At 51.1% G+C, this 24,484-nt stretch overlaps 8 protein-coding genes across 8 annotated transcripts; 6 read left to right on the top strand and 2 right to left on the bottom strand.

Moving 5' to 3' along the window:
- Positions 1–297: 297 nt before the first annotated feature.
- On the top strand, positions 298–1,816 carry N7539_003975 (GDP-Man:Man(1)GlcNAc(2)-PP-dolichol alpha-1,3-mannosyltransferase; the record flags this gene model as incomplete). The annotated part of the gene is made up of 2 exons (XM_056933577.1): positions 298–1,132; positions 1,209–1,816. The coding sequence occupies 2 exons, from the start codon at positions 298–300 to the stop codon at positions 1,814–1,816; spliced, it is 1,443 nt and encodes a 480-aa protein (XP_056791118.1).
- A 172-nt stretch (positions 1,817–1,988) lies between these two features.
- On the top strand, positions 1,989–3,920 carry N7539_003976 (uncharacterized protein; the record flags this gene model as incomplete). The annotated part of the gene is made up of 1 exon (XM_056933578.1): positions 1,989–3,920. One exon carries the CDS (start codon positions 1,989–1,991, stop codon positions 3,918–3,920), a length of 1,932 nt encoding a protein of 643 aa, XP_056791119.1.
- A 431-nt stretch (positions 3,921–4,351) lies between these two features.
- N7539_003977 (MFS transporter) lies at positions 4,352–6,387 on the bottom strand (the record flags this gene model as incomplete). Its single annotated transcript, XM_056933579.1, has 3 exons — positions 4,352–5,020; positions 5,085–5,994; positions 6,092–6,387. 3 exons carry the CDS (start codon positions 6,385–6,387, stop codon positions 4,352–4,354), a joined length of 1,875 nt encoding a protein of 624 aa, XP_056791120.1.
- Positions 6,388–8,024: 1,637 nt separating this feature from the next.
- Positions 8,025–12,133, bottom strand: N7539_003978 (inositol polyphosphate kinase KCS1; the record flags this gene model as incomplete). The annotated part of the gene is made up of 2 exons (XM_056933580.1): positions 8,025–9,915; positions 10,026–12,133. 2 exons carry the CDS (start codon positions 12,131–12,133, stop codon positions 8,025–8,027), a joined length of 3,999 nt encoding a protein of 1,332 aa, XP_056791121.1.
- A 4,675-nt stretch (positions 12,134–16,808) lies between these two features.
- N7539_003979 (DUF614 domain protein) lies at positions 16,809–17,974 on the top strand (the record flags this gene model as incomplete). The annotated part of the gene is made up of 2 exons (XM_056933581.1): positions 16,809–17,670; positions 17,736–17,974. The coding sequence occupies 2 exons, from the start codon at positions 16,809–16,811 to the stop codon at positions 17,972–17,974; spliced, it is 1,101 nt and encodes a 366-aa protein (XP_056791122.1).
- A 1,841-nt stretch (positions 17,975–19,815) lies between these two features.
- Positions 19,816–21,180, top strand: N7539_003980 (uncharacterized protein; the record flags this gene model as incomplete). Its single annotated transcript, XM_056933582.1, has 6 exons — positions 19,816–19,920; positions 20,071–20,107; positions 20,189–20,244; positions 20,322–20,695; positions 20,778–20,848; positions 20,924–21,180. The coding sequence occupies 6 exons, from the start codon at positions 19,816–19,818 to the stop codon at positions 21,178–21,180; spliced, it is 900 nt and encodes a 299-aa protein (XP_056791123.1).
- An 889-nt stretch (positions 21,181–22,069) lies between these two features.
- On the top strand, positions 22,070–23,053 carry N7539_003981 (Anditomin synthesis protein L; the record flags this gene model as incomplete). The annotated part of the gene is made up of 4 exons (XM_056933583.1): positions 22,070–22,206; positions 22,326–22,526; positions 22,646–22,790; positions 22,907–23,053. 4 exons carry the CDS (start codon positions 22,070–22,072, stop codon positions 23,051–23,053), a joined length of 630 nt encoding a protein of 209 aa, XP_056791124.1.
- A 721-nt stretch (positions 23,054–23,774) lies between these two features.
- N7539_003982 (Dabb family protein) lies at positions 23,775–24,421 on the top strand (the record flags this gene model as incomplete). The annotated part of the gene is made up of 3 exons (XM_056933584.1): positions 23,775–23,942; positions 23,994–24,104; positions 24,257–24,421. 3 exons carry the CDS (start codon positions 23,775–23,777, stop codon positions 24,419–24,421), a joined length of 444 nt encoding a protein of 147 aa, XP_056791125.1.
- Positions 24,422–24,484: the final 63 nt, after the last annotated feature.

The raw sequence follows: 24,484 nt of genomic DNA on the forward strand, positions 1-24,484 counted from the left end.
CCCGGCTAATCCTCCCTACCGATTTGTGTACGGGCGATGAATAATTGGAAGTGGCGCCATTGATATTCGTAATGAAAGTGTATCGGTTGCGATTCAAAATGCCGTGGACAAGGCTAATTTTCGAAGATCGTACCGTAGTTTTTGGTATCGAACAGCGCGTTTAGCTTGGGGTGATACTCGTCATGTGATGACGTACTCCCCACGTGTCTTAATCGCAACTATCGCGGCACGCGCTGAGGACACCATTAATTGTCGATTAAACATCCATTGACGACGAGAAAAGAGAACACAGGTACAATGCCGAGCTCTGACTCAGCCAATGTTACAATCATCCACCCAGATCTAGGCATTGGCGGAGCCGAACGATTGATCATTGACGTTGCGCTGGCCCTTCAAAACCACGGCCACCGAGTCACGATATACACTTCGCACTGCGACAAGTCACATTGTTTCGACGAAGCGCGCGATGGCACATTAGACGTTCAAGTGCGCGGGAACACAATTTTCCCAGCGCACATCTTCGGCAGGTTTCATATTCTCATGGCCTCATTGCGCCAGCTTCATCTTACCGTGTCGCTCTTGTCAGAGCTCAAACAGACAATGGGTTCAGCAAAGTCCACTGGATCTGGAGATTCAGATGACATCTTCATCGTTGACCAATTACCTGCATGTGTACCGATTTTGAAATCGTTCGCAAGACCTCGCAAGTCTCGGCGGCAGAGAATCCTGTTCTACTGCCATTTCCCCGACCAGCTGCTTGCACGACGGAACGAAGGCGGGTCTCTTCTTCGCCTGGCCAAGCTCTTGTATCGATATCCATTTGACTGGTTTGAGGGATGGGCGATGAGTGCGTCTGACCGGGTTGTTGCGAATTCTAATTTCTCTCGCGGGGTGGTCCACGATGTTTTTGGGACAGACAAACTTGGCGACGTTCAAGTTCTCTACCCATGTGTTGATACGACGACCAAGACTGACATTCCTGTCAAAGAGGAAGATGATGTGCTTTGGGGTGGAAGGAAATTGCTGCTGAGTATCAATCGCTTTGAGCGAAAGAAGGACATGGGCCTAGCCATTCGCGCATACAATGGTCTGCGGCCTGAGAAAAGAGCTGGAACACGGCTAATCATTGCTGGTGAGTACTGCTTTTCGACGAGTCTCGGACATGGCTTACACTAGTGGATTCATGGACTAATCGACCTCCCGCGCAGGTGGCTACGATAATCGTGTTCAAGAGAACGTGCAATACCATCAAGAACTTGATGATCTAGCAAAGGGTCTTGGGTTGAAGACGGCTACGGCTAAGACAGTAGTCTCAGCCCTCTCAATCCCCGATGAGATTGATGTTCTTTTCTTGCTCTCCGTCCCGACAGCTTTCAAAAACACATTACTAGCTCAGTCGAAGCTTTTACTGTATACGCCAGTGAATGAACATTTTGGAATCGTCCCAGTCGAGGCGATGTTTGCTGGCTTGCCCGTGCTGGCATCCAACACAGGCGGTCCGCTTGAGACAATTGTCGAGGGCGAAACGGGCTGGCTTCGAGACGCCCAGGCTGTTGACGAGTGGACGGCGGTCATTGAGAAGGTTCTGTATCAAATGTCCGAAAATGAGAGGGAGATCATGTCGCAAGCAGGAAAAGCAAGGGTCCAGCAGCACTTTTCACTCGCTGCCATGGGTGGTCGGCTTGAGGAGGAGATCTCAAAGATGTTATCCGCGGACAGGCGTACCTTCCGTGGCTGGCAGCAAGTATTGGTCGTACTTGTTGTTCTTGGATCGATTCTTGCAGTTTTGTTGGCGATCCTACTATATAGGCGGTAGTGTTTGTAGCATCCTTTCACCCAAACAAATAATACCCTGCTCGTTCTACCTTGACTCCTTGATCTCAGATCTACTATCACTGTTGTGCAATACTGTGGCAAGGTCACATGACTTCGTGACGCCGCGTTGGACCCGAAGCGCGTATCCCTCGTGTCCTTGTCATCCATCCGCCATGCCAGAGGTTATTGACCTCATCTCTTCAGATTCGCCTCTTCCTGAAGACCCGAGACCAGCAGCCCAAATACTCCCGAAGCCACGATCGACGGCGGCTGGTCTCGCGGCCAATGTGGCCCTTTTCTCGTCCGATTCAGTATTCGACATACCGGGCTTATCGGACATCGTCCCCGACAAGCCAGCGAAGAAACGCCGTGTGAGCCGTGAGAAGAGCTCCTCTGTACACAATGCCATCGAGAGCAGAGCAGTATCTGGGAAAGATGCGCATATATTTTCTTTCTCCGACGACGACATAATTCCTCCGCCCTCAAAATCAAAATCAACTCCCTTGGGACTTCCACCACAGCACGAGGTGGACGACTTCGACTCGATTGTCTTCACTTCGTCTGCACCTGAACTTTCTCGAAAAAATACAACGCAAACATATGATTCCAACAAAGATCTCAACCTGATCATCCTTGACGACGACGACGAGAACAACTCATGGCCGGCAACAAAGGGCGGAAATTCCCATGCCAGGCGGGATGAAATAGATGAGTTTAGCGACCCATTTCTGTTTGCAGGCGCCAATGATCCATTTGGCGCCTCTTCTGATATTGAGGACGCCCCGAAATCAAAGTTCTCCAGCAAGACTGCCGCGCTGCTGTCTGCCATTGAGACTGTACCCATTGCAAGCGTCACCCGATCTGAAGCAAAGCCCAGGCCGAGTGCTCGAAACTCTCACATCACTATCAGGGCCAATCAAGGCATGGCTGATGTATGTGACGATATCGATGAGCCGGAAGCGCCCCGGCCCCTGGCGAAGAAATCTGCCAAGCTCAGCACGGAAGAGAAAGAAGCCAGAGCAAAAGCACGAGCCGAAGCAAAAGCCCTGAAAGACGTTGAGAAACAGCTCGAGAGGGAACGGAAGCAAAGACTGAAAGAGGAAAAGGCAAGAGAAAAGCAGCTGGCAGCGGACCTTGCCGATGTGAATAAGTTAAAGACGGACAAGAAGAATTCTACTGCAGAAATGATAATTGATATGTCGGACTCCCTGAAGAATACAAGCGTCGGGAATCAGTCCGAGGAATACATGAAACGACTAAATGTTGAACATCATTTCTTCACCGGTCCGATTCCTAATGTGGTGAAATGGCGTCGGAAGATGAATGCAAAGTACAATGACAACCTTGGTCATTGGGAGCCAGCGCCATTTCACATTGCCGCAGAAAAGCAGGTGCTTTGTCTGGTACCTGCACAGCTTTTTGTTGACATGGTTGTTCAGTCTGAAGGGGGAGAAGAGACGGAATCGCTGGAAGAGCATGTGATGAAGCTCAAAAGCGCCTATCCAGGATACACCATCATCTACTTGATTGAGGGACTCACATCTTTGATGAAAAAGCACGGAAACGCCCGAAACAGGGCTTATGTGGCCGAGGTGTTACGCCAAGCTGCGCCAGAGCCAATGCCCACAGAAGAAGGTCCTGCCTCTCGACGAGGAAGAAAAGCAACGCGTAAACCCGTGGATGGGCCGCCTGTCGATCCCGACGAGGTTGAAGATGGCCTTCTCGAGTTACAAGTCGCACATTCATGTCTAATTCATCATACCGCGGCACCAGCCGAGTCTGCAGAATGGATCAAATTGTTCACTGAGCATATATCCACCAATCTGTATCGATGGGAACGTTCAAATGCCCATGATGCATCATTTTGTATGGAAACCGGACAGGTCAAGACCGGTGATAGCAAACAAGACACCTTTGTGAAAATGCTGCAAGAGGTCAATCGAGTCACTGCTTCCATGGCATATGGCATTGCGGCACAATATTCTTCTGTCACGGACTTGGTCCAGGGAATGCAAAGGCATGGCCCCGGGATGCTGGAAGATGTTAAGGTATGTGAATTGTGCAGGCCTTCAGAGGTCATTTCATTTCTTCGTGTTGTCTTGTAGCATTGCTGACCGAGTGTGGCCGTGTAGAAATCCGCAAATAAGAACGGCGCTCTGTCCGATGCCCGTATAGGACCAGCTGCGAGCCGACGCTTGTACAAGGTTTTTACGGGCCTTGACGCTTCCTCAACGGACATCTAGAATTTACACATTAGTAAAGCACATGATCGAGGATAGCCGCAAAAACCCAGCCCACTCAGGGAGAGGCTATTTGTTTGCGCAATGAACAATCCCTGGCCTACATTTATCATGCACATTGAACAAGGTAGATGAGTGTGACAGGATAATCAGATACCAGCAATGCCCACGATGGTTCCCTCCCGTCTATTTATGTAGCATGCTTCGCAACATGAAATATAAAGATAAATGGAAGCAGAGCAAGGCTTTAACGCCGATAAGTAAATATGTGTAGATGAACAGAACATGTATCAAGATCAGACAACAACTCCCTTCCGCCTCCATCCCCTCCATGCCGCTGTCCAGGCCATCATGGCAACAAACACGCTGATTGTGCAGCCAACGGACCAGGGTCCATAACATCGCCAGCCATGACATTCTCCGCTAGGAGATTCAGGCCCAGAACCGCCATCGACCGCCCGCTGATAAGCAGCAGAGTAGACGACGCCCCACAGCGCTGCACCGGGAGCCGGCATCATAGCCACGATACCCCAATTAGTGGCGAAATTCTCAACGCCCCAAACCACCGAGATGATAATCGGCGTGAGTGAAAAGGCGCTTCCGTAGCCAAAACCGACCAGGCCAGTAGTGAGGTGGAAGACGGAAGGCTGTTGTAAGGGCAGCGGGGTCGAGAGCAGCAAGTAGCCGATTGCTAGGAGGAAAGCGGAAGGAAGAAGGAATGTCATTCTGGAGATGGTGAGGCGTTTCGGACTCGGTGTGGTGGGACGGAGACGGGAATCTTCGGGCATGGGAGGGAAGGGGTGTGTTGCTGGAGGCGCGAAGAAGTCCGTGAGAGTTCCAGTGAGAATTCGGGCGATTGTTGATGTCAGGGCTACAGTTGTGACGTGCGTTGAGGGCAGACCAGCTGGCGGCGCGTCATCTGGACTGTAAGAGATTGGGGTCAAAGTTGGAATAATTGTGCCCAGCTGTAAGAGACGTTAGTCAAACAGACGAGATACGTCAGAAATGGTAGAGGATGGAAAAACCTACGTTGTTGATGTAAGATTCGCCAGGTCCGGTGACTAGGAAGAAACCCATCGCAAGCCACCACATAGTAGGATCACGAAGGAAGACGCGCGTTTCATAATTAAGTAACCAGTTTTTCTTGCGACGTTCATCTTCCTCCCGTTCCTTCTCGAGTCGCTGCTGCTCGCGCTCTTCCTCGGACAGGGTCATGGATTGATTGTCGCCGTTTTCTCCAAACGTTCCGAACTCTAGAACAGACTGGATCGCGTTTCGAGGTCGAAAGAACTCGCTCTCTTCAAGCAGTCCACTTCGCTCCAATTCTTCAACCGTCTCGTCAATGTATTTTTCTTCATCTCCATCGACGATGCGCAGAGCAAACATGCCAATGACCCCTGTCACCAGCAATAGAATGGACAGAAACATAAAGTACCGGAACACGTCAACATCCCCACGAGTCCCGTCGGGGGTTCGCTCACACAGCACGTACGTCGCAAGCTGGCTTTGCCACATCCCACTGAGACCAAATGCGGCGATCGGAATTGCGAGCATAATCCCCTTATGTTTGCCGCGACCGTAGTTCTTGGCGCAGGTAGCGACGGCAGCGAGGTACATACAGCTTGTACCCATGCCGATGGCGATGAACGCCAGGACCATGACCCAGAACGGCCAGCCAGTACCACCGGCTTCGACAGGAGGCCCGCTACGATATGCCAGGGCGGCGACAAAGTATCCTATTCCAAACAGAGCACCGGAGAACAGCGCCAGAGGAGATGGACTGTATCGATCACAGAGATATCCGAACAGAGGCGCGAGTAGGTAGAGTGCGACCTCGGCCGCGATGGAGACAGTGTTGACTTGAAGTTGTGTGTATCTTAGTCGAGTGAGCAGGAGATGTCCGTATAATGAGAATGCTGTGATACTACCGGCTCCCAGGCTGCAATACCAATGACACAAAAAGTGAGTTAGCAGCGGTCGAGCAGATTATTCTGGAAGGCTTTGTGCTATTTTCCGAACAGTCGGGGTAAACATACCAAGTGACAACACCCCAGATGAAGCTCAAGGCGCGAATGACCTCCTTCTGCATGTGCTGCCGATCGCGCTCGACAATACCCTCGACAACATCACTGAGAAGTCCATCCTCACTTCCAGCCATGCGTCTGCTCTCGCCCGAACGACGCGAATCACTCGATACAGGTCGTGACCGGCCTGGCTTGGGTATCCATTCCTCAGTCGCGCCGTCCGCGTCTGTGCCTAGCAAAAGAGGCCGATTTGCGTCAAAGTCACGCTTGTCGATAGACTGTTCACCCTGGCCATGAAGCCCCGGCATATTGAGGCTAATTGTGCAGTGATCGTTAGTCGGCGTGTGGCTAGGCGCAAGTCGGCGGAAATGGACGAAGCAAATCACTTGTGCTTGCTGGAATTCTTGCTATCAATGAGCCCGAGCCTGCGGGGTAAGTCTAGCCTAAGAGCGCTGCTCCGTGGCTTGCTGAGTGACTGCAGGCTGAGCGTTAGAGATAAGTCGGTCCCCGGTCAGCTGGTATGTTGGGTTAACTGGTGGGCCGCCCTGGTCGATCAGGTGGGCCTTGACATGGATAGACGGATGGAATAGCTCGAATGATGTCCCATCTATAAGGCTGTTTGGGAAAGCGCAAAGTTCGTCGAGCGAGATTTCTTGCGACTCCCAAGATGGGTATACGAAATTCAAACGATTGCCCGACCAGAATGAGCTGTTGTGGTGGGAAACTGGAGCTCCAGAGGCTGACTCAGTCGTGCGGAGAAGAGACGGTGACGAATGCGGGCGCATCTGACATTACGCTGGGGGTACGCTTCTCGGTCGGCCACGTGATTATCCCCGACTTAGGTATTGGAGAGTCGGCGTACGTCATTGCTTGGCTGCAGATAGAAGATAAGATAAGAGCCCAAAATGCCTGATCATCCGACACAACACTACATCACTAAGGGGACTCACAGGCGACTGTAGTCAGTATTTACTCACTACTCAGTACTGAGTACTCAGTAGGAGTACAATGACAGGATGCGTACGGCCGATTCGCTGACAATCTCGCTCAGACAGAGGCAGACGCAGGAAAATCTCCCCTTTGGTGCATATCCATTCTGGTAAAGTGTCGTCCCGCTATTGTGTCACTCTAACGACAATTTTGAGCTTTGCTTGAAGACATGCGCATCCTTCGGAAAGCCCGCAGTACTCTACAAAATATCCATATGGGAAGCCTCACAGCCGTTGAAAACGAGACCTCGCCGTCAAATCGACAGGCTCTACCAACATGGATCGGCTCGTCATGGAAACTGATGCCCTGGATAAAGATTGAATTACTACCAAATAATTAGTCTAATTCGAACGAATGACCATTTTCAGAACCGTAGAGTGTGTCACCAGCCCTTTTTTTGCTTGCATGAATATCAATCAACGATCAAAAGACCTAATCATTTGCAATAAAACAAATATGAGAAGTGAAACGCTTGGTATAATGAGGTATTGCGAGAACCAAGCAGAGGTATAGTGAAGACAGAGTGACAAGGGCCGCAAACGCAGAAGCCAACAAAATTTCTAAGTGCAACCACGCAATCGCGAGTGTCATGAAGCATCCGTTGGAGTTCGTTACTCATAGCCCCTGGTCCCTTCGAGACAGGATACACATCCAACGAGAAATCAAAGGCAAAAAAATACCCAGCCACGAAAGCACAATAAGTGTCTGAAGTCCGGAATGAAAAGAAAAGGGGCTCAACCGAAAGCAAAACAGGGTCCGGGTATTGACCAAACTCCACCTAACCCCGGCAAGTAGTGACAAGACAATGAAATAGGGGAATAAAATAATAGACCAATAAAAGAAGACGACGAAGAGAGCGCAAAAAAAGGCAAGCGGAGGGGGGGAATTTGAAACTCAGGATCTATGTTGCGATGAACAATCCAAGGTATGAATGTTGCGGAGAGAAATGACAAGGTCAAAAACTGACTTCCCCAACGTCAGTCTCCACGACACCTTCATCCCAAAATTGATCGGAGGCGACATCACGAACGACAGGCCGTGATCCAAGGGCAACGGCTTCCCCTTCACCCCGTTCCACGAACTCATCTTGGGTCACTTCTCTCAAAATTCTTTGGAAGTACATTTTGAGAGTACGCAGACCTCGCAGATATCCTCGGTCGATGTCATTGGGATGATGAGGTGGGCAGGGCGTGTCCGGTGGTAACTCATCCTCACCCGTCACACAATTGGCAAAATCCACGATCTTCAGCTGTACATCGATATTATTATGTCCATCGTCGGAGATCCGACGCTGGAGAGATGGAGGCTCGCCGGGTTGCCCAGGTGTGGGCGGCGGAGGTGGACTTTGCTCGCCATCATACAAAATCAGCAGACTGCTCGCGTAGAGGCGGTATCGGTCCAGCTTGCGAATCATATGTTCCAACAGAGAAAGCTTCTCCAAGATCACAGGAATCTTTTTAGCAACGCTCGCATAGCTGACCCCGTCGAAGAGAAATCGTGTCAACGCGTCCTGGAATTCTTTGCCAGACTTCAAGTCTCGACCAAAGTATTTGTCCTCGAAAATGTACTCTTGCTTCTTCACATTCCAGGCTTGCATTCCGCATAGACGGACGCCAAGCTGCTGAGAAGTGGTCGACTGACATTTTCGCCGCTGGGACTTCTTCTTTTTCTCAGTGGCCTCGATGCCATACTGTCGAGTACCCATCTTCAGATCGAGTACGCAAGGTCGGTTCATACCGGCGGTCAAATCTTCCAGCAGGAGGAAGAACTGAACACGTTCATCCTTGCTGAGCTGCGCTTCTTTCGGGTTACTCGGCAAAGGAGCGCTCACATCTTCGGCATCTTCTTTTGTCGACATCTCTTTGGGTGTCGCTGTCGATGGTTCCGCTTGAACACTGGCTGAACCATGTTCACACACAGAGGTGTTTGCCGAGGGAGAAGACGAAGGCGGCTTGAAAGACAGAGAGTCAGTCGAGGCACTAGGGCCATCGCTGTCCATAGAGAAAATTTCATCCTCTTTGTCACCACCGTATCCCTCATCATCAAAGAACACAAGCTCGGGATTCGGCGAGTCAATGCTGCCACGCCGCTGGAGGCCACCGCCAGAGTGACGTCGGCGCTTTTGCTGACCACGGTTCAGAGAGGTCGATCGTGATGGCTCGTCCTGCGTCTTGACCTTCTCAAGGCGGTTACGATTCTCATCTAGAGCAGTGGAGGCTGAAGATGATAGGGTTTGGCCCTCGGCTGGTTGAGAGATTTTCTTCGCAGCTGCAACCGGCGAGACATCTTTCGGTGCCAATGGAGTGGTGCGACTACTAGCAGTGTGGTCCTCAGATAGATTACCTCGCCGACGTGGGATGTCAGATGATGCCCGCGGTAGCTGTAAGTGCCCGCGAGGATGACGACGGTGATGGTGAATCGCCGGGGGGCTGAAGACCTCTCGCAGAACTTGTTCTTGGAGTTTTCGGTTCACTGTCGTGGCGCCCCAAATTTTGTTGCGCTTTCTCAGAGACGGATCGGACTCGGTGGAGAGCTTGCTGAGCCCATCTGCTGAGCGGGGTCGTCCCATCATCGTATCATCCAAAAGTCGAGAACGATGACTACGAGAAAACAGATCGGCAGGGATGATGTGCCGGTTGTTTTCAAGAATTACTTTCGGGATCACGCCTGTCACCTGGCTCTGGCTCACAATGCGCTGAGGCTCTGGACTTTGGATTGATGGGGTTTGCGGGATCGATGCCCCATTGACGCGATTACCCTCGGCTACTTCTTGGGCCGCATGATCAGAAGATTGCTTTGAGCGTTTCGAAGTCTTTGAAAACGTGACATTGAGAACTCCAATGTACCTGAAATTGATTAGCCTCGTTCGGAGGAAATGAAGTGCTAACGCCCACAGAAGAATGTGTGAGGTGCAAGAAATACGCCTCGCGAGGCAAATATGAAGTGAGGGGCATACCTAGGTAGGAACACAAGCATATCAGGATGCCTCCTTTCGATGCGCTCATAGAATTCGTTTTCTCTATTATTAAGTTGTTTGCAAACTGCGCGTCTGGAGAACCGAAACACAGTGGTATGACCGCCAACTTGATGTCGATAGGGCTTCAGTTCGACGGCTCCAAGTGGGGCAGTGGCCTTGCGCTTTGCTTTAGCTGGGAATCGCGAGCGTTGAGTCGGTGTCGCCGTCGGGGTGATATCAGGGTCGTCTGTAAGACTGGATTCGTCATGCACGGAGAGGCCACTTTCGTCAGCCGATGGCATCTCTGATTCGCAAGTAGAATCATAACTACGCTCCGAGATCGCCGTAAGAGGCTTCTCTGGGACATTTTCGAATGGTTGTCGCCCTGCTCCAAGTTCACCATAGAAAGTCTTGCTCTCGGTTTTAGATCGGAAAGAAATGTCCACTTTGCTGACCCCCTGTTCAGATAAAGGGTTTGTTTCCTTGGGGACCAACGTGAGCTCGTGACCTTGTTCCGCCGCCGATATCTGGAGCGGCTGGATTGTTTCAGAATCTGCGACTATTGAGTGTCCGACATCAGCCTCTTCTGAGACAGCGACACGCTCATGAGGGAAGTATACGGCAGAGGAGATCTGCTCTTTTTCTTCGTCATCATCATCCCCAAATCGTTCCGATGGGCGGCGCTCTGCTTCCTCGACGGAACTAAGAGATTCGGAGTACCGGTCCACGTGGGGCTCTTGCTGGAAGTAGTCACGCCCTCTTTCGGCATACTGGGTAGGAATGCTCTTTGAAAAGGAGGACCCGCGTCCTCCACCTGGAGTTAAATGAAAATTCCGGATCTCCTCGAGGAGACTATGTGGCAAAGCAAATGCAGGGCGTTTCTGAGGCTCTGCGTTGTGTCGTTCGTCACGCTGCTGCGACCTATCGGTCTGATCTTTGGAATCGAACGCATGGCCGTCCGAGAGGGACGGCAACGAAATGCTTTTTCGCAACAAGCCCTCGTCCTCCGCCGCGACTAACCGCAGATTTGGATGCTCAATCCCCATGTTGACCTCCGGTTGGCCAGATATTTCATCGTGCTGGGGAGTGCGATCTTCTCTTCGCTTCCGATCCGGCGAGGTGGTATTCTCCTTGAACAGGCCGAGGAAATGACTGGACTTGCGGCTTCGTACGTGTGAGGCCGGTTCCACGTTGCTGATATCTGCCTCGATCGACTTGTCCACCCGACCTGGACGACCTCTGCTCGAGCCCCGTTCCAGCGGTATGCCCCGGGCAGATTCTATTCGTGAGGAGTCAGGGTTCGATTCCTGTTTGACCTCCGACCAGGCCTGCCCGGATGCAGAGGACGTCAATAACTGCGGTGGCTGCGAGCCATGATCCAACGCTGAAGGAAGAAGGTTGCGATCCGCGGGGCCACTTTTCAGACCTTGCAGCTCCTTGCTTGCGCCAAGCGCGGTCCCATACGGCTGCGAACGACGAGCGGTCTGTGGTTCCGTACTGTGTAGCTTCACGCCAGAGGAGATGGAGGAGCGTAAACGAGAAAGTCCACCAGCTTGCGCAGTGGAGTACACGGAAGCGGAGCGCAAAGGGAAATGCCTGCGGACGTCCACTTCCATGGGGGTAGAGTCAACGGGGGAGCGGCGGAGGGAGGTTTTGATGGAGAGATTGGGCGACCCCGGTGTATCATCTAGACCAGGGATTGCGTTGACCTGGCCATTGTCCGTCGGGGTCTCGGGGGAAATTTGTGGGGTAGTTGCGGCGCTGTCCGATGGAAGATAGTGTGTCGCGAAGATACTGTCCCGTTCGGTCAGTTGGGGGGATTGAGTTGTGCTGGCCGACCGGGGGAAGGTCTCCAAAGGGATCGACGAAGCCCTTTTGAGAGCCGTGGCAGGAGTGGGTTGAGACCATTGCCGGGTGATAGTGGGGGATTCTGCGCGAGACGGGGATTGCGTTTGTTGAGCCCCCTGGAATGGGCGTTGACTCTGCGAGTGGTGACGTGAGTTTGGCGCATTTCGCTCCGTCCTCGAGCAATCATGATGGACAGGCGTGGCAGGTGTCACCAGGGGGTCAAATCGAGTGTTTTCGGCAGCGGGCGGCGGGCTTGACATGGATAGGACATTGGTTAGGCCGCGACGGTCGGAAGAAAGGAAAGCGGAGCCGGCGATGGTTGGTTCGATGGAGGGTGAGCTTCCAGGTCAGATCTGGATTCAGCAACTCCTCAGAGACGAAAAGAGTCGAACTGCAGGAGACGCGCGAGCTTGCGATCCGTCAAGAGGCGGGGGAGGGTCGGACGGTTCGGTCGGGGAGCGATGATTTCGAGCGATTCAGAAGAGAAGTTGGCGTCACGAAGGCAATCGAAGCAGATGAGTGGAGCGGAGAACTGGGGGAGGAGGAAGTTTGACTGGGTGTTTCGAAGCCGCCCTAGCAAGGCGGTCTGATCCTTTTTTTTTTTTAATTGTTAATCTTGTTAAGAGTAGTAGTGAATGGAGCCCAGGAAACAAAAAAGTGGTAGTAAATTAAGAATAATCGCAATGATAATAATAAATATAGTACTAGGGGGTTCCGTTTAGCTTTCTCTTCACATAGGCATATTTTGTTTTATTCCACTTCCGATCTTTAAATGTCGTAGCCTGCTTCCTTTTTCTGGTCTTCTTCACTCCGGGCTCCTTTTTCCTGTTTCTGGCATCGCTTCTTTTTCTATAAGAGTGGGTCGTTCAAGCGGTTGGAAATCTATGGGTCACGTTGTACCAGCACGGGATCTTACAGGCTGGACAGTTGACCGCACTTTATGCGACAGCCAAGATAAGAGTCGAGACTCAAGTCGACTCCCGGACCGAACGTGTCGCAAAACACAAGGGAGAAGGCGACGGTGGAAAGGTTGGAAACGGTGGGAAGAAAGGGAGGATCGGTGGGAAAGCAAAGAACAATCGACCGAGCCCTCCAAGTCAACACTAATGCGAGCGAGGAATCCAGGAGGGCGGAACCTTGAAGACGACTCGCGGAACTCAGTTGCTCATGACATCGGGTGCGCAAGCCGGACCCAAACGGTAGGTGGTCTGGCAGCAATGGGGGAGAGAGAGAGAGACAGAGTCAGGTCTGCGTGGTCGCAGTCGTGGTAGCCGGGCATGCAGGAGAGTTCTCGGACCCTCGAGATAAGCTTGCACAAGGACTGATGAATGGAGATCTGAGCCATGCGTACGAGTTGATGATAATGTATGGACTCGAGTCAGTCCTGAATCCAGCACGTCACCAGATGTGACGGACGCTTGTACATATTGCATATTAAACATACCTGAACACATTCTACATAGTAATTTACATATTATACAGTACACATAGTAGTAGATGTACTTTATAAACGCTGCAGTCCGGCCTCCTACTCACCGTGTCAGAGGGTCGGTTGTTCTTCTTCGGCAGATTACTCGATATCAAGCTTGGCACATCATGACGCGGATAGCCCGTCAGCACTCGGGTAAGAATGGATATGATGAGGAACTGATTCATCTGTGGAGTACTAGCAGACCAGTTTTGCCCAGACCGCGACGTCCTGGCAAAACAGGCACGCCTAAGATATTTTTCATTTCTTGTCACGAGGTCGATCAAAGACTGCATCGCAGAATGATACGCAGCCGACAGCGAAATGACGAATACATACAGGACTGCTTGGGATATTCAACCACAGAAGACGCTCAATCACAGCGCGACGATCGATCGAGGAGCCATTGGATCGGAATGATGGGCGACCACTCCAACTGAATGCCATATTCCTTTCACCGCATTGTATCAATCACACTGTCCGCGGCAACATAGGTGCACCCTTCCACGGCGAGTGCGAGGTGCGAGGCTCTGCGAAGAACAAAGCTGTCTGAGGAAACACCACACGAACACTCTCCATCTCGTGTTCTTGGGCAGGGCGCACAGGGGTACAATGGGCCCCAAGATCTGCAAGGGTCAAGAATCATACCACACAAGGTCCGGGCAGGATATCCATGAGACCGATAACAATAAGACATTGAGAATTCGTCCTCAAACAATGAATGCCCATGAGGTCTCCTCTGGCCCTCCTTTGGGCTCTTTGACGACTGACCACCATCTGTCGCACAACTTTCTCAAGCTCCAATCTTTGGGTGTGAGATCACTCTTCCCTTCGGCTCAGTGAAGCATGCTACGACCTTGAAGCTCATGGTAATTTCCGCGATGCTCAAGCTCACAATGTGGGGTCAGGAACCCAAGGGATAAGAAAGTTTTTCGGGCCGATCATTTTCTTGGCGGTGGAAACTCACTCGGCGGTGCCTTCTGACCAATCCGCGGTTCCTCATAAAGGCGTGCAGCCTTTACGAGACAAGGTTGGTGACTACGAGATCCAAAATTGAGGCTTCTGCCAGCTATTGCTTCCGAATTGAGATAGCCAGCAATCTGTGACCCTTGTGGGAGGCGCATACCTCGATGATCTCGCACATCCTTGAAAGGATTCGACGGCGCACCGGAAACTCGATTGTTGGCAAATCATCGAGCCACGCGGGAGATATTCATGGCTGTGTGTGTAAGAGCACAAGCGAGCGAGATCTGAGCTGGATGTATATGAGACGCGAATCATTGTATCATGCTGACTTACTCATCCCGTGAGTTCCGAGAAGAGCCGCTTGGTAGGACACCTCGATCATAGGCTCTCTAGGGTTTGCTGTTGATCACAGCAGCCTCTTACGGTTGGACTATGATGGACTTTTTTCTGTTGTGCTGGGCGCAGCCCAACGGGATAACGTCTACCTCGGAGTCAAGGTCGAGATTGGTGACCATCGCGAGAAAAAGCCTCCCTATTCTGGTCACTATACCCAATGAAGCCCATTTCCATTCCGATCCGGGCCACCATTGTCAAGGAGATCGATATGGTCCTGGAATTGGCGTACACTTCCCATTCATCGAGCGAAGTCTATCATCAGAACCAGGCCGGAAGATCATCGATCCTACCTCTTGGTCGACAGATGTTTTTTTTTTTACGTACTGTTCTATAATATGAGCTCTCTAAGCTCTCAGAGAGGCCGAGCAGAGCTTCTGACTCAGAAGCCGACCGTCTTAATCAAGCATCGACCGCTGCGTGGACCAATTTTGCAGAGATGTGATAGACAAACACGATCGAACGAGAATCAAACAACGGAAAAGAAAGCCCGGTTGTCGCACAATTATCGTCGGATTTTCCACAGCGACAATTCCTCTGTGACCAGCTGAAGGTTGTTCAGTACACGACATCCTTGTGCATGTAGACAACACCATCGTACGTTGATGCTCTAGCGGTGATGCTGCCATTCATGATTCAATTACCGCCGAGCACTGTGGCACAATCAGCCTTATTCCGGGGCTGCCGGCGGAGATGGTGGCGTTAGCTTTAATTCTTGCGAGCATTCCAGGTCTGCCAGACCCACCGAGACGATCCTGGGATGGAGAGTATCACAGATGTTGTTCAGGCAGTCACCATCTCTAAAAAGTGAGATTTCTCGCAGGGACGTCAAAATCCGGAGGCGAAAAAAAATACGTCCACACGGAGTCAGTATTTCGATGGGACTAACCCCCCCCCTCCGGAGAGCGGAGGTGAAAAAAAGGCTCATAGTTCGACAGTAAACGAAGGTAGTACTGTGAACTTGTGAAGAGGTGAGGTATTTGTTGATGCAATGAGATGAGAAGGATTCCGTTCTCTAGGCACCTGAGAATCCTTCACTTCTCATCATCGACCGTGTCCACGTTAATCAAATGGTGGGCAGGCGATGGTGCTGTCAGTGGTCAGGACTCAGCCGTAGTCGTCCAAGTTACGACAGCCAGATTATGTGGATGCCTTGAGCGAGTGAGGTTTTTGGACGTTCACCTGAGACTGGCTCGGCCGGCTGCCAAGCAGCTCCAAGTCAAGTTCATGATATTTGAGGTCCCAACAGGAGTTCTGATCACCTGATTCCACATGACAGTGAGAGAGTACCACCTCCAGCTGACATTCAAATACATGACTCACCAGGGCATATCTCTTGCGCGTGTTTCATGAAAACCCCCAACCTTCGACGGCCTGAGCTCGGTCGCATCGTCGTCTGTTCATCACGATGGAAAGGCTCAGACACGCGACCAGAAGCCCCGTCAACCGACGCAGTGAGAACTCAAATCAGTGGTCTGCACCCTAAGCGCTCGACCGCCTGCTAGTATGACCAGGCATCACTGTGAATTCATCCCACACTTGGTGGTCACATCCCCTGCTCCAGAGTCGTGCACATGGGCACCACGTTCAAGCCGCGGATGTGATGGCCTGCGTGTGACGAGGATGGGGCTAACGCCCGAGGGTCGTACACGAGCGGGCTCTAATCCAACCAGCGGCTCCCGCGATGTGAAGACGATGCATTAGGGCGGCGGGGGCGCCACTCTAATGTACGGCTTTCCTACGAACCACGGAGCTTTGAGAATGATTTCAAGCTAGCCCCATACCTCATGCATCCCAAGTGGAGGTCTGCCCGGGGCCGTCGTCGACTCGGGCACATCACCACGACATCCTTTTCGAAGGTACTATATCCTAGCAGTTCCCCTCTGCCTTTGACCTTTCTCTCTTCCTGGCCACTTTTCATGGTATGAAAGCTGTCATCTCGCACCGGACACGATAAGATTACCCTTTGAGGTAGCCTGGCTTATTGCATCTCACACCTGCGATTGATCGAGCTTTTTGGCCAAAATTGCTATGCTCGTCAGTTGTGATATCCAGGACTATCTCCCGTGGCAAAAACTGCAACCCTTCTGAGGAGACCAACCGTGAGAATGGATCGACCGCTTTACTTGGATACCCAATTCGGCCAAGGTCAAGAGCAAGGAAACGGTCCACGATACTCGTTTATCAATACGCCGAGAGACATGCAAGGCTCCGATGATCTGCACCCTTCCATGTTCACTGCACCTCACGCACAAGCTGTCCACGATTCCGCGATCGTTGAGCCTGCACTCCGTATGCAACACCATCAGCCTTCAACCACTTTCCCTTTACAGCATGCCCAGCATAACCAGTATCGAGATTGCAAAGAAACCCCACAATCGACACAACACGGATCTCCCGTACAATATAAGTCTCCCGAAACAAGTACTGGATATAGCGATGAAAAGGCACACCTGCGCCCATACGTACAATGTCCGCCGGTGGAGCAACATCCAGCGTTTCACATACCTCCTAATTCTCCTGATCGCCAGTCGCAACTCTCGCCTCTACCGCCAAAATACCCACACGATGAGGCTCCATCCCATGGGATTCAAAGAAGGGCAACATTTCCAGTCGAACCGGACGCCAATCCATTACAATCGCCGCAAGCCATTTATTTCCCACCTCCGGCAACACCTGCGGTGCCTTCGTCGCAGGAACCCCCGATGAACGACCTGGGCGCCTTTCATCACCCCGGTCAATCCATGCATCCAATCCAAGAAGCGCATGGTGGAAGCTGGAACCATGAACTATGCGAATGTTCCAATGTTGGCACGTGCTGTTTGGGTATCACCTGTCCGTGTATCCTCTATGGGAGAACTCAGCATCGTCTAGCCATGAAGTCTCGAAAGCAAGACCCCACCAATATGCTGGGATATAATCTATTGAACGGTTCATGTACAGGCATGGCTTTGCTGTGTGGCTGCCAATGTAAGTCAAAATTCGAGCCGAGTGCGCTATCTTGTTCTGCCTCTGATTGGCGTGACACCATCAAGGGTTACTCGCTACCGTTCAGCATGCTCGGACGCGCAAGGCGTATGGTATTGAGGGAGACATTTGCACCGACTGTGTCCGGGCCACCTGCTGTACCTGTTGCACATTGATTCAAGACGAAAAGGAGATCCAAACCCGGGAGGAGCGTAGGGAGAGGGCGGCCCGAGAGCGAGGCGCAACTCTATCATCCCCGTATTCGGCTCCTACCTCCATGATATATCCAGGGCCGCCCGCGAAGTGAATGGATGCGGGAGCTCAGAGCGCTTGGTGATCGCTTGAACCAATTCCCAGCGATGAATCTCATTGGGATGGGAAGAACAAGGCAACCCCAAGTGAGATGGTGGTCGCATAAGCAGCGAGGTTGCATTTGCGAGCTGGACACGCGCAAACATGTAGATACGGGGTTGTGTCATCCGGACTTTCCATCGTATCATGGTGATCTGTGTGAGAGTCAATATCATGCCTGACGATATCCGCCCGATCGAGAGGGACTTTGAAGAGCGACTCGATTGCAACCGCCACCGATTGTGCAGATATGAGTGATTCGACAGTGCCATTAGAGTGCCATTGGAGTGACAGCATGCAGAGCCAGACTCGATCAAAGGTGGATCCGATATTCGTCTGCATATTTGCTCGATCTTTTTCTGGAAGAGAATGTCAATTGTTCTTTTCGTCCGGGAAGCAATCCAGTGACAGTGACTGTTGCAAGGTTAGCACACGTACAATGAGATGGTGCCTTGAACATGATAAAAACCATACCTGCAGTTCCATCTTTGGCGGATAGACGAGTCGCAGATATGGAAGACTCTCCCTTCCACGAATCGGAGTATACTTTCCCAACTGACCTGTCACTTTTCTGCCCACACGGATACGTGAATCTCAAGTTCTCTTCGGCCCCGTCAATAGGCACGTCGCGTAACTTGAATTATTGATTACCCACCCTAGCATCTTGCAACAATAAGAGGGAGTTCTCATTGAATTAGACTTCCAACAAGGCATAACAGCGATCGATGTCACGGGACCTATAATAATCGACTTCATTTACCCGATTGCCCAATAAATCCACTTCTGATGATCGCCTCGTATGGCTTCTTTCTACAGCATTTCCAGAGTTGATACGTCAGAGCCATTTGCTACTTACACAAGCCACAATACCGATCCAAGGCTATTAGCAACAAAGTTAATCAGAAATTGGATTCATACTCGATCTCCATGATACAAGTTTTCAACAGCCGCCACATTGTGAGAAAAACTATGCATCGTTTACCGTGGACCTCTCAGATTCAGTGCAAAGCGATTCACGGCAAAAGACACACTTGGCCTGGTACATCCGTAGCGGAACAAGGCAACCTTGCTATCGATTGAAGACACAAAATAGAAATGTCGAAGTGCACGCTGACTCAATACTCAGTATTCCGAGCTACTGACCAGTAGGTATGCAGTTATACATTGCCCTTGAAAAAGGAATGGCAAAAACGATATTCTTCAAGGACCTTCCGCGAGTGACATATCCATTTCTGGTTGAAGCCTCGCGGGTTGTTCTTCGGTGTGTGGTCAACAAGACGCCAAAAGCATCTCAGAAAGTGAGAATTGATCCTCACGGGTCTTCCTTGCCTCTTCCGAACAAGTAAATGGATCCGTCTAGACGGAGAAACCATGCCCACTTTCATAGGGCAACCCACCAGCCACCTGCATGCAAGGGTCGCTTAGGCGCCAATGGCTCAGTTGAAGCAATGAAGTGTCCATACTCCATACTATTCGGCTGCCCCGTTGTCTCGCAGGAGCAAAAGTGTTCGAAAAGAGGAGATTACCCACACAACACCTTTGCAGGAAAGAGCAGGTCATTGCTGAGCATTGAACTTGAAGACCCGGTCGTCGCAAGGTTAAGCTCGGACATTTTGTCAAGGTTTGGCTGATCACGGTGGCGCGAGAGCAACTTACCTAACTTTAGCCTTTATATTGATCTAGTATGTGCGTCCATAGACGAACATGCCGACTATTGTGTTTGTCCTTCATTATCACCCGTTTGCCTAGGGTTCTGTCAGATCTCAGCGCTTGTTTCCACCGGTGCATGCCCTCCAAATGTCCACATCCACAAAGGCAAGCACTGGGGTCAATCATGACAACCTACGTCATGTAGTCATTACCTCGACATGTTTCGCATTTATTCTCTCTACCACTGCAGTGGTGTGTCGAATACTGGCTCGAAAAGTCAACAGAAGTGGGCTGTTCATAGATGACTGGTTGATGATCTCGGCGCTTGTGGGTATCTTCGTCTGATTAGCCCTAGTTCGTTGAGAACGGGACTGTGTACAATCGAGTACTGACGGAATCTAGATCTGGGAATGGGGCATCTCAATCGCGGGTATTGTCCGTAAGTCAATCGTTTTGGATGGCAATCTGTTCATCCAAGGGGTTTCAGGCTCCTTCTGGGTTACATCTAACCTTTCAAAAGTTCTTTACAACGGACTCGGAACCCACATCGAATACGTGAAACCCGAGCAGCTCGTGGTTTATCTCAAGGTCTCAAAGACAGCGAGCTGATCCCCAACCTGTGGTGATCAGTGACTGACTATGTGATCATACAGACGCTCTTCACCGGATCCATTCTGTACACCCTATGTGTCGCGTCCATCAAGCTCTCCACCTTGATGCTGTACAAGCGACTGTTCCCCGTCAAGTCCATGAGAACCGCCGTGCAAGTTGTGTCATTGATTATCATTCTCTGGGCGGCCTGTGGTATTCTCGCAGGTTGCTTCCTCTGCATCCCCACGGACAAGCTGTGGAACCCAATGATCCCAGGTGGCTGTATGGACCTCGCCAAGTTCTACTACGGCTTGCAAATCCCCAATATCGTGACGGACGCCATTATCTTGGTCATGCCGATGCATATTGTCTGGAGTCTGCCCATTTCAAAGGCGCAAAAGACCGGTCTTTCAATCATCTTCATTCTTGGACTGTTGTAAGATTTTGCTCCCTTCGATCCTCGCAAGAGATTGAGATGAAATGGGAATGTCACGTCTGCTAATGCTCCCGGAACTCAGGACACTCATTTTTGACATCATTCGATTGGTCGCTCTCGTCGACCTCTCCAAAGCTGGCAATGACATTACCTGTAAGTTGATTATGGCTCTCGGAGTCCTCGACTGTTACCAGGTCACGTCAGCCCATCAAGCTAACTCTGTCCCAGACACCCAGGTCAATTCCAGCGTGTGGACATGCATCGAACCCGCCGTGGGTATCGTTGCTGCCTGTCTTACCAACATGCGACCATTGTTTAAACTTGCCCGTGAAAAGGTATGGATGCGCCACGCCGGATCTGCCGCAAACTCGAGCCAACAGGAAATCGTTGGCGAGAATGGGGAGAAGCGTTGGACTCGCGACATGAGCAATCACACCAGTTCGACCTGCCAGTCGCAGAGCCCTCGATTCGATAGTCCCGCGTGATGACCAGATGAGAAGTGGCAAGTGCTCGAATGCGTGCAGAGGGCTCGTTTTCAAAGTGGTTCACCTAAGAATTGGGCGGGGCTGCTTCCCGAGGTTTATCGTTGCACTCCCATTACTTGCAGCAAACTCCATTTGTTTGTTTTCTGTCTTCTTCTCCCCTTTCGACAATTCTCTCGCTCATTTGACTACCGTTTTCTTGATCTTCACTGTACTACATTCAATGATTGCTCTTGTTCTTGTTTTTGTTAATACTTTGTCGCTTCTTCTTGTCTACTGTCAAGTTGGGATCCGAGGTTCTTAGTCCTACTCGTCGCATAAACGAGTAGCATCTGCGTGATATCCACACATACGAATTCGTCCCTTCACCATCCTATTGAAAATTGCCATTGTTCTTCTAATGGAGTGGGTAGTGACCATGTTTTTTTTCATCATGAGCATGGTGGCAAGGGGTCTCTGAGTATATATAGCCTTGCAGTGTCGGTTTCTAGACGGGAGGTGCCTGCTTCCATTGTGTTTCAGCTCGTTCTCCACGATCGCCCGTCAGGTCAACTGTTTCATGTGATGTGAGAATTGCCGGCGGAATCTCGAGCGCTGATGTAGATCGCATGAGAACTAATGACTGTATCTGGGAAGCTACTAACATACCTGCTGCGAGGAGGCTGCTTCCTGAGGGAGTCATTAGCCCCCACTAGGCACATGGGCTTCCCTGATCTGTGCGCTACCCACTTGAATCTGTCCCGTCGATCCCCCGTCAATCTTGAATCCTCAGGACTCCCCTCAAACAAGCCTTTCCGCACTCGAAATATCCAAGCCAGCTCCACTGGAACCTGTCTTTGGCCCCTGCCCCTATTGATATTGATTCAATCCTGCCTCTGGATAGGGAAAAAAAATGCGCGGCCTCGACGAGAACAGCAATGTCCTGCATCGAGTCGGACACACTGCAGGCGCGCAGGTGAAGAACGTATGGCTGGCGTTTGTCAACTTTGCGGCTCGAGACAATGTCCTCGAGGTGGCACTCGGTCTAATGTATGTCCTTCTCTCCTCTGGTGTATACGGTACAGTGTAAACTGTACACTTATGCCTTCAATGGAGGACCAGTGACCTCCACAGATTCCTGACTGAACCCTCCTCCATGCCTTCTCTAGCATTGCGAACGCCTTCACCAAAGTAGTGTCCTCGTTCGTATCCGACGTGGTCCTCCCTGTGGTATCCTTACTCCCTCTGTTGAATCGAAACATGGACCAGAAGTTTGCCGTGCTCTCACCTGGTCCAAACTATGTCGAGGAGCACGGTTACAATACCTTGAAGCAGGCTCGAGATGACGGAGCACTGGTCCTTGCATGGGGGTTCGTAATTTCTCCTGACCCATCGATTCGTCACGGGGCGCATTCTCTTGAAAGGAGGACCCGATCAGTTCAGAACGGACTCCCAAGAATCCGACTAACCCTGCATCTTGTACATATAGCATGTTTGTCGAGACACTACTCAATTTCGCAGGTGTGAGCTTGACCTTGTTCGCCGTCGCCCACTTATACATGTTTGTCTCGCACGACAAGATCATCAAGCCCACAGTTCGGTGTCGATACTGCCGCAAGTTCATTAGCGTTCAGGTAGGTGGAGTAGGGATGGGAAATCCAAATCACCATCTTCAACCCCCTCGAGCTCCTCATTTCGGTGCGTGCAGTGAAAATTGATCGACGATATTTATTCACCCTTTTTGATCCAGGCCAAACGGTGCGTGAATTGCTCGACTTGGCAGGATGGCAGAGAAGACTTGCCCGGGGAGACTGTTCACAATAGCGACAGTGACAGCATCCACAGCAGTGACGACGCGACCATGGGCAACAACCGACGAGGTTGGCAGAGTCGGTGATACCGAAGTTCTCCTCGAATATCCACCAAGACTCATGTGATACCAGACCGGGAGAATCTACATTGACGACGAGAATGGCTGTACATGTCGTTCTGCAGTTGAATGTGAGGTCGAGGCTTGCTGTCCCTGTCGGCTTCTTTCTGACTTGTTGATATTTGGAAATTGTCTTTGTTGTGAACGAGTCTCGGCATTCGATTAGGTTTTACTCGTACCCGGAGAGACCTTCATCTCATGATCTCACGTCGGGCAGACGTCCAGGACCAGATCAGCTTCGCGATAGGGTGCGAATGGAAGATATTGGACACGATTCACTCAGGCAGTTACTCTCTTCCTCTTCACGCGCTGACTCGCCCACTCGCTCGAGAAATGATCACGTGGATCTGGACACTTGCCCCGCAGCAATCAATTCGCCAGTCGAGTCGATAAACGGGAGCTGAGGAGCTGAGGGGGTTCATGCTGATGCAACGGTCCTTGCTCTCCCAAAACAGTACCTGTACCTGTACCTGTACCTGTACCACGTATGGAGTAAGGCTAAACCGCCCCACGCCAAGTACAAGTACCTCGGCATCCCATCCCAGACACTGTAAAGTAGGTAGGATTCAATTCTGACCACGACGCTCTCGATCAACGATCAATTCTGCCGTCGGTACTCAACCCAGGAGTAAACACCTCAAGTCTCTCCGTCTCCACTAACACACTGCCGAAAAATCCGTCCTCCACAATGTCCATCACTCACATCGTACTCTTCACGTTCAAAGCTGGCACCGACGCCCACGTTATCAAAGACGTGAGAACATCCCTCGACAACAACCCTCACTTTCATGCTCTTGCCCTTGTCTCTCCCAACATTGCACTAGACAGACGAAGTCCTTCCAGAGCAGCAGGTCTCGTAGATTCCATAAGCTAACACTTGCCCGTGACACCTTTCCCCTCCTTTCAGACATGCGATCGGATGCTCGCTCTCAAAGACAAGTGTGTACATCCCACTACCAATCAATCTTACATCAAGTCTTCCTCGGGAGGAAGCGACAACTCCATCGAAGGTCTACAGGTGAGACCCTTCCCAACCCACGTTTCTTTTCCTTGGAGGCAAGTGCCATCCAGTGATTCCTCCGCTGCTCGTGTACATTTTCCTATGTATGTGTGTATGTGGTGTGAATGCTCAATGGCTTACCACTTACGTTTCTCGAACAACTCGACAAGGCCGGCATAACACATGCTTTCGTCGTCGAATTCGCCAGCGCCGAGGATCGAGATTATTATGTGAAGGAAGATCCGGCGCATCGGGAGTTTGTTAAGAGTCTCGATGGCGTGCTGGAAAAGGGTCAGGTGATTGACTATACTCCGGGCGTCTTTGCCAGCGCATAAGGTAATTGGGGGGGGGGGGGGTCAAGTGGACTCGACATGCATGTAACCGAGACGAGAATCTTT

This window comes from Penicillium diatomitis, assembly GCF_028827545.1.
Source record: "Penicillium diatomitis strain IBT 30728 chromosome Unknown utg000004l_segment0_segment0, whole genome shotgun sequence".
Classification (NCBI taxonomy): Eukaryota; Fungi; Ascomycota; class Eurotiomycetes; order Eurotiales; family Aspergillaceae; genus Penicillium; species Penicillium diatomitis.